At 30.7% G+C, this 9,714-nt stretch overlaps 2 protein-coding genes across 2 annotated transcripts in view; both read right to left on the bottom strand.

Annotated features, from left to right (window-relative positions):
- LOC105158356 (VQ motif-containing protein 11-like) lies at positions 1-784 on the bottom strand. The gene has a single exon (XM_011075087.2). The coding sequence runs from the start codon at positions 708-710 to the stop codon at positions 171-173; it is 540 nt and encodes a 179-aa protein (XP_011073389.1). The 5' UTR covers positions 711-784; the 3' UTR covers positions 1-170.
- LOC105158355 (glycerol kinase-like) overlaps positions 8,305-9,714 on the bottom strand; it is a gene marked incomplete in the record, with an annotated part of 3,128 nt that continues 1,718 nt past the window's right edge. The window contains 2 exon segments of the mRNA XM_011075086.2: positions 8,305-8,676; positions 9,071-9,714. Of these exon segments, the coding sequence (XP_011073388.1) occupies positions 8,431-8,676; positions 9,071-9,714 (890 nt within the window).

Genomic DNA, 9,714 nt, shown 5'->3' with positions numbered 1-9,714 from the left:
ATTACTACAAAAGCATCATCACCCTCACATTAAATATTAATTCTAAGTTCTAAACATTTATAAAACTACAGATACATACATCCCACATACATAAATTACATAATTAAATATTAATTAATTCAAGAAAACAATTACTAGTAATAATAATAATTAATTAGGGTAGAAATAACTTAATTAGATGATGAATCATTGTTCTCTCTGGGTGAATGAAGAGGGAACAAGGGTAGGAGCTCCGGCGGGTCGGATCCTCTCGGAGTGCTTAACGGACTCGGGTGCAGATAAAAACCCTTCTCAGCAATCGCTCTCTCTTCTTCCTCCATCGGTGATCTCGGAGTTCTAGGGCTCCCACGCGCCGCCAGGTACTCCAGCGGCGAAACTGGCGAAACCATGACCATATTCTCACTCCGGTGGTTTCTTGGAGCAGAAGAAGGAGGAGAATGCAGTGTGGCGGCTACGGCGGCGCGGCGCTTGAGCTTGATCTCCAGCTTTCTGGCAGTCGGCCTTCTCTCGTGGAGCTTGAAGGCGGGTCTCCGGGGACCCATCTCGCCGGGGGTTGTTTTTCCGGCGAGCTTTGTAGGAGTCGAGCCGGTGAGTCGCTGGACGACGGCCCGGAACGTGGAAGGGTCGGCTTGAACGAAGGTGGTGTTAGGAATAGAGGTCGGGTCGAACCCGTTTGGGAATGTGGGCGGGTTGGGGTTGGAAGAAGCCATGGAAGAGGGTTTGAGAGTTATGAGAAGGAAGAAAAGGGAAGCGGGAAGAGAGGCATGAAATGGGGTTGCTTTTATGCTGATTTTTTTACTTTTTTTTTTTTTCTTTCTTAAAAAACAAAAACGAAATTTTATTTTATTTTATTTTAAATTTCTTGGTGTGAAATAATATCATACACATACTTAAATGAAATTTAATTACTAGGACTAAAGATAATAAATATTCAGTTCGAGTCACCTTAAAAAGATCAGAGTTAATGTTCCTTTTAAATAAGTACTAGCTTTCTTCGCACATTATTTTTATGAGTATATAATAAATCATTTTAAAATATATAATAAATAGGGTTATTATATTTAGACACTTTTTAAAAATATAAAATTATATTTTTTTCTCAAAAAAAATTTAAACCCCTTTGAAAATTTTCTATTTATGCATGACCTCCTTTAGTTGGGGTTTGTTAGTAAAAAAATTACACCAATTTTTAGTTTTGCCTCTCATTTAATATTTCTAAGTATTTTTGTACTTATAAGGAATAAATATAATATATATATATATGGAGTGAGGTTAATATTATTATATTTTTTTCTTATAAGTACAAAATTATTATATGGGAAAGTTAAATAAGAGGTAAAATTAAAAATTCATACTATTTTTTTTTTTTTTTTGCCAATATTAGCATTTTCATCCAAACCCTGATGTAAGAAAATTAGGTGTAAATAGTGAATTTTTTAATGGAGTGTAAGTGTAATTTTATATTTTTTTTTAAAAAAAAATCCAAATATACTTAATCCTAATAAATAAAAATAATATATATAAATCAACACGTTATGTATTAATAAAAAAAAGACATAAAGAATAACAATAGTAACAATATATATATATATATTAAGATAGAGAAGGGCATATATTGTGAACATTGTAATTGAAAAACAAGAAGAAAAGATGATAAATGGATGAATGAGAGTGTTTTCCTTGAACATGCAGAAGAAAAATTGATGAAGAATGATGGCTGGTCCCCAAATGCCTGGAAATAGCAATTTCATTTCCCTGTACAAAAATAAATTTTAAACATTTAAAGAAAAAAAAAAACAAGTGAAGAAGGAAAGCAATAAATGGGAAATGAGCTGTGAATGAATGATGAATGATGGGGTGGGGGGTGTTTTGTTTCAGGGGGTCAGCGGGGGGGTGGGGGGGCATTGAAAACGGGAAACCAGGAGTAGACTTACAGCCTTCAATCAAATGGACCCCCGTCCACACCACCCCTATTTTGTTTTCTTCACCCCCCCCACGGTAGAATTTTTTGCACCCCTACTTTGAGAATAATGGTATGCACCTATTTGGTTTATGTGATATTTAGATTATGGGTTTGAATCCTAAAACCTAAAAAGGGAATCAGTTTAGATTGTCTTATAAAATATAAGGTAAATTATTATGATTTTTTTTTAAGTTTAGCACAATTATAAGATCGTTGTTTGAATAGTTATTAATATTTCTTGATTTTAATGGTTGTATAATAACTATTTCAATTCATTAGGTTTCTATCTATGTTTTGTAGTGAGTTGAACAAAAATGTCTTTATAGATAATATATTATAATTTTTTAAAAAAATTTGAATTTTTTTATGAATAAAGTGGACAATTTTTCAAAGTTTTCAATTCATCTCGTCCGGCCTTTTTTTTTTTTTTACAGTTTTTCAAACTTTTTTTTAAAAAGAAAAAACCATAGATAGTACTGATAAAGTTGATAAATTCAGGATTGCATCCAATAATTACATAATTTTATCAAAATTAGAGAGGTATTGGTAATTTTTCAAACGATGAATTGGTATTTGCAATTATGTTAAATTTCAGAAGTACTTGTTGTAGTTTACTCTAGAAAATACTGATATACACCTACTTCTTGAGCTGGGTCGAAGTTGGTGCTCGAGTCGAGGTGGTCTTATCTATGGTGAGTACCTCAATTAGATACAATGTTTGTGAAACTTAAGAACATGCGTGTACAACTCATCGTACTTGTTGGAGCTGATCTTCAATTATAATCATCTAATACTAAAAAATGAGCTTATAAACTCTACAAAATATTTTAAAAAATATTTACAAGTGTTTCGCTAGTAAGATCAAAAGATAAGACGTTAAAAGTTTATAAGCTCGTTTGAATTATTTCTAAAGGTTTTAAATAAATTCTTCAATTTTAATCATAGTAATTACTTACTTTTTATAAGTTTTATAATATTAAAATTTTAAAATAAAATATAACATCTTATAAATATGCTTGAGTTTATAAGCAGCTCTAAATAAGGCTGCCCAAACACCCTAGTTCAAACATGAATGGATTCACATGATTAAAATATGAGCTTTTAGGCGTCCAGACGATAAACAGTCCACAAAATGGATATCGAATCAAATTAAAGATATACATCCTCACATGCATTATCATATAAAAATGTATAAAGACAGTCTGGTGAGCAGATATTCCTGATTTACCCATAGATTGCGTGGGGTAAATGAAGTTGGGAAAAAGCTGTTGAAATATTGTTTGTTTGAGTAGCATTTTCTTGGCTTTTAGTTTTCATTATTGTGTGTGTTTGCAGTTTGAAATGGTTTTTCTGACTTCACGGGACCTTTCATTTCACTGATCATTTGTTTCTTGCTGTGCTGCTCTTTCTCTGCCACCACTTTCACCAATAATTTATAACAGCATCCATGCACCCTAAATTATTGTGGAGGATAGACATGTATGTCACCAGGGATAAGATTTTATTATGTTTTTTTTTTAAAAAATTAACTTTTAATTGACAGTAAAAAATAAAATAGGATTAATTACACTTTAATTTCCTAAAAAAAATATGAAATTACACTTGTATCTCCTTCGAAGTCCTCTGTTTATAACTGTACTCTTTTTGTTAGGATTGGAATGAAAGATGTTGATGTCAATAAAGAAATGATGTAAATTTTCAATTTTACGCCTCATTCAACATTTTAGATTATTCATTATCCTAATAATATTTTTATACTTATAAGGGAGTAAATATCATATGTATAAAGTTGAAAGAGTACATTTGTATTAATTTATTGTTCTCGAATTGTTGTCATTAGATAAAGGGTATTTTTTGATGAAGACAAGATTATCCATATTGTCAATAATCAATACGGATTGCTGGATTAGGAGTAAAAGAGTCACAAAGAAAAAGTATCGGAGGGGGTGTAAGTGTAATTTTATAATTTTTTTGGGGAAGGTATAATTTCACATTTCAGAACGGGTTTAAGTGTAATTAACTCAAAGAAAATAATAAATATCTATGTATTATCTTCAATAATTTTGATCTTGTCACAATATAATTATTAATCACAAAAATTATAAATAAGACTATCACTATAAATAATTGTAACAAGTGTATAGTGACGACTTAGCGACAATAAATAATTTTATACATGTGTAAATAAAATTATGCATAAAATAGTCTCATTGCATTTGCATTATTACCAAGTTGTATAACTTGCAAAAATTGTCACAAACTACTTTCAGTCCCATTACTTACGAGATTGAAATTGTGTCATAAAATTGTCACTGACTGTAATTAGTGAATGAGATTTGTGCAAAAAGTCTCTCCGGCCATAACTTGCAGAATATCTTATTTTCATATCACACACCAATTTTTACAAGAAAATTAAAAGAAAAGACAACGTGCAAGTAACGTGGCTGTCATCTTTTCAGAATGGAGAGAAGCGACCATGTTACTTGCACATGATTTTTTTTTCTTCAATTTTCTAGCAGAAGTTGATAGGAAGATTGAAAGTGAAAATTATAAATCATAATACTATTTTCAAGAATTTTTTAAATAATGGTATTAAAAATATATATAATTTGAGTTATGAAATGAAAAATACAATTTTTGAGACATTGGGCTAATAAATGTAGTCCCATATTTAATTTTTGTCATGTGAATGACAAAGTTGTGATTGAACTCCATTAGTGATAAAGATCCTTGAGAGGACCCTTAACAAAAAAATCATTTTAATTTTCACCCAAAATTGCATGAGTGAATCCAAGAACATTTGAGGTCATACCAAATTTAGCAAAATCAACATAATGTGCTATTAATCATTACAAAAATGAGTAGCCTATTTGGTCTCATCAAGTGCCTAATTCCCTATGCTACAAAAAAGTTGTCTGCAACTCAATGATGCCATATTTCCCACTTTTAGTATTTCGTTTGAATTTGAATTCACTATTTAAGCACCCAAAAAAAAAAAAAAAAGAAAAATCATGTAAAAATAAACATATGTGATGGAAATAAAATTAACTATATTAGTAATTTAGGAAATTAGCCCTCCAGGGACCAGGAGTAGAAGTGAGATATTGATGGTGAAAGTTGTAATAAAAATAGAGTATTATTGTTTTTTTCACTTATATTTTTTTAAGGGAAAATTAGATTTTTTTTAAAATTATCGTAATTATAAATACTCAATCATTGTTTAAAAAATTACAAATAATCCCCTTAAAATTAATGATTGTATAACAAATACTCACTCGTGACAAAGTATTATAGTGGGGTATTTGTTAGATGACCATTAATTTCAAGAGAGGTATTTATAATTTTTCAAACAATAATGGGGATATTTGTAATTATGACAAATAAAGGGGAGCGGTGAGCCCATTGTAATTTACCCTTTTTTTGGAGTGAGTGCCTCATCTACTAATTATCTCTAGGTTAAATTCTCTCAACTATATTTGAATTGATGAATTTGAAGTTATAAATTTCAAATCCTTAATAACAAATTATTTTAATATGTTTCGATCGTTCTATATTCAAAGAATTTCAAACTCTTCAATTCTATATTTTAATTAGGGTAATTACAATGAGTTTTTCTATGATTTGGCTTAATTATAAATGCCCCCTCATTGTTTGAAAATTTATAAATAGGCCCCTAACATTTGATAAAATTATGTAATTCTTAGATGGGGGTTTGAATTGGCAATTATGCCCTTATTGTATTTTAAATAAAGATTTGTAAAATTATCCACTAGTCAATAAAAAATTTAAAAATAAATATAAATATAATCCTTAGTTCACAAGGACATTTTAGTTAGTTCATAACAAAAAAATTGATGAAAACCTAATGGAAACTAATAGAATGAGCTAATTTTTAGACGGTCATTAAAATCAGGGAATATTGATAATTTTTTAAACAATGAGGGATATTCATAATTATGCCAAACCTCAGGGGAGATCGTTATAATTTACTCTTTTAATTGTGTTTTCTTGAATATTGATGAATTTTAAATTCTTTTAATATAAAGTCATTTTTTAAATTATTTCCTAAAATTCTTTCTTTACATCCAAATCCTTCAATCCAAATATGGATTGGACTTGAAATTATGATTCTCAAATCCGTAATAACAAATGTTTCAAACTTATTTAGATAAATCTAAATTTATAGCGTATTTGGATCCGAGGAAAGACTTTGTCAAGAAAAAAATTCAAATGATTCCATGAGAAAAGAAGTTGATATCAATCATCACTCGACAAAACATAGTTCAAATTTAAATTTGAAAGATTTGAAATTGTTTATACTTAAAATTATCCAAATAAATTTTAAAAAAAATGTTACTAGAAATTATCATTTACCAGTAAGAAAGAAGACAAAAGTGGATTGTTGTGGAGAAAATTGAGCTAATTATCCATGAAACCATAAGAAAAAATTTTGATAGAGTCAAAAGTAAAATGATGATAGGATGTGTTTGGAAAAGTTGGGAGATGCCAATCCCACACTCTCAATCATTTAAGTTTTTTGTGTGGACGACACTATTATCACACCTTTTTCTCGAGGAAATTTTATTTAATTTGATCTGATTAATAAATACTAATTATAATAACACATGCATCAGTTTATCCATGCTGCTGTATAATTAATTATGATTAGAATCGATTTTAGAAAAAGTGATTACGATATCTGAATAATTTTAATAATTGAATATACAATCATAGATTCCAAAATTAACAACGTGTCAAGTGGTTGGGGAAGAATTTAATTGGTATCATAGGTAATATTAAATAAAAAATAATTATAATAGAATTAAAAACTATAAATTGTAGCTTTCATCAAAACGTGATTTCGATAAAATTTAATTCCAAAAGAAATTTTGAAAAGATGGGTCAACCGTTGAATCAAACGACAATTAATAACTGAGGCATTGAACAATAATTACGTAAGAAGTAGGACTCATGCATGATGCAACTGAAGTAAATACTTTTTTTTTTTTTTTTTTGAATTGAAAATTAATGGCATTTATTGTTTTTCCCGTTGCAATTATTCTCCTTTTGGTTTCAAATTTTCAATTTGATTTCAATTCAACAACAACAGACTTAGATTTATTTATTTTATTTTATTTATTAAAAAAACTTTCACTGCCCTCTATTCTTATTTTTTTATAATTTCATTTCAAATGACGTCAACAAATATTTACCCGTTACATATTTTCCTTTTTCTTTCGTATTTTTTTTCTTAATCCCATTGTAGGGAAGGAACAAGGGGGACGGGAATATGGATGGCAACAGGTCGGGTTTTTAGCAATTTGACAAGAACTCAAGGTTCAAACTCAATACCCACGTTTTTATTGCTTTAAAAAGATTTAGAATACAATTTTTTATATAATTTTATTAAAATTTCTAAATATCTGAAAATTATATTTTAATATTAATCTCATTAATTATTACATTTGTTTGTGTTTTTATTTTTACTTACAGTGAAAAATATGAATTTTCGTGTAAAATGAGAATATGTTTAGGTTAGTTAATGAAATTGTATTTTATATTATACTGTGATATCAAATCAAAATATATTTTTAATAAGAATACGTGTAAATAAACATATTTTTTCTTTAATTACTATTTCAAAAACTAAAAAATAAAAACACAAAATAGAACAAAACATTACAAACATAATTTCATAAATGTTTAAAGTATAGATTATATTTTATTATAATTTACATTATTATTTTCATAAAAAAAATGTTATACTTATCATTTATATGTGTATATATCAAGGAGCAGGTTTTAATTAAATCACATGTACATTTAAACGTAAATAATGCTTCTTTCATTTTTAATTTCATTCAGCATGATTTTTCCTTTTTGTTTCTCCCCATCACAAACCCACACACTCAAGATGTGTACCCTGTGTGTCTATTTTTTGAAATTCAAACCATTGAGCTGTCCCCTAACGACATTACTGATGCGATAGATCACCAACGCCTGCGGAATGATTGAACAGGAAATCACTTCTAAGTGAGAAGCTAATCTTGAGCATTATTGATAAATGAAATCATGACCATGAATTCCAATTAATGAGATTATATACACACCTCAACATAACAACTAATTCAAAGAAACGGATCTGCATTACGTCATCTGACAGTTTAAACTGTTTGAATATAAAATCAATTAATATTTTATGCCTCCAACACACCCACCATATGCCAACTATGTTTGTTTTCTGATGTCTAAAATGTAAAACTCTTTTTTTTTTTTAACGATAAAAAAGGGATGACGGTGAAATATTATATGAAATTATGAAAATATTTAAAAGTTTAAGCTATCAGAAAAAAAATAATTATTTAATATTTAATCTCAGACGAATGAATTCACAGAGAAAAAGTTGCTGAATTCATCAAAGAACACAAGGAAAAACTGTAAAACTGAGTGTGTTTCCAAGAGTGTGATTACAGAGAGAGGTCAGCCAAGTCAAAAGTTCTTGAAACTGCTTTGCACCAGGAGTCCACCTTCTTCTTCCTCACTTCTTGATCGACTATCGGCCGGAAAATGGTGGGTTTATCCATCTCTTCACCTGAAGAAAATATATCCTTTTCTGTCCAAATGCCGATGGCTAATCCAGCTGCATAAGCTGCTCCACGGGCCGTTGTCTCTATATCAGCAGGCCTCGCGACCGGTTTCCCTATCAAGTCAGCCTGCTAATGGCAACGTTTAATTGGTTAGGATCGTCTTGTCGACTTAGGAGAAAAGAAAACAAAGAACTCAGTGGCCTATGAAACATGTTATTTCAGCAAGGAAGTAATTACTAGGAACTCAATAAATGCAGCTAGATACCCTATATATGAGACATAATAGGAAGAAACGACAGATGATAGAAGATCATGAAACCATGTAATCATGCTTATGTATATCATACATCTCTTATGCATTACTATAGGAACATAGTTGATGAACCAAATTGTTGTTACTAAACCCGGCAGTCAAGAATACATTATTGATGTATATATTAATGTTATGGCGGTAATGGAACTGCTGGAATAGGCCCAAGCAAACGATAAAGGAATGTCACATAGAGGATGGAAACTAGACCTGAATTTGCATTAGTAGGTTGTTGACAGTAGCACCACCATCAACTCTGAGTAAAAACTCCCCCTTGTCGTTCTTAGCCTCACCCTTATCTCCAACATCCTTGTGCATTGAATCCAAAACGTCTTTCACCTGAAAACACATGCTCTCGAGCACAGCCCGAGCAATGTGGGATTTGTTCGTAAACCTTGTGATCCCTATTAAGACTCCCCGAGCATCATCACGCCACCATGGGGCAAACAACCCATTAAATGCTGGTACAAAATAAACACCTCCACACGTGTCAACTTGCAAGGCCAACTCCTCGATCTCACTCGCACTCTTAATTATGCCAAGACTGTCCCGAAGCCATTGAACAGCTGCGCCAGCAATTGCAATGGAGCCCTCTAGAGCATAATTAGTTGGAGCCTTAGGCCCAAGCTTGTATGCCAAAGTGCTCAATAACCCATGGTTGGACTTAACTATCTCCTCACCCGTATTTAGAAGTATAAAAGCCCCTGTGCCAAATGTGCTCTTAGCTCCACCTTTCCGACACCCTTGTCCCACCATGGCTGCATGTTGATCACCAAGACATCCAGCGATTGGGATTCCTGGAGTTGGCCATCCTTTGCTGATATTTCCAATAATCTCAGCATTACTGACAATTT

The sequence above is a fragment of the Sesamum indicum genome, linkage group LG3 (genome assembly GCF_000512975.1).
Source record: "Sesamum indicum cultivar Zhongzhi No. 13 linkage group LG3, S_indicum_v1.0, whole genome shotgun sequence".
Lineage (NCBI taxonomy): Eukaryota > Viridiplantae > Streptophyta > Magnoliopsida > Lamiales > Pedaliaceae > Sesamum > Sesamum indicum.
Note: the sequence above shows the minus strand (reverse complement) of the source record. Positions and strands in the feature narration are given on the sequence as shown.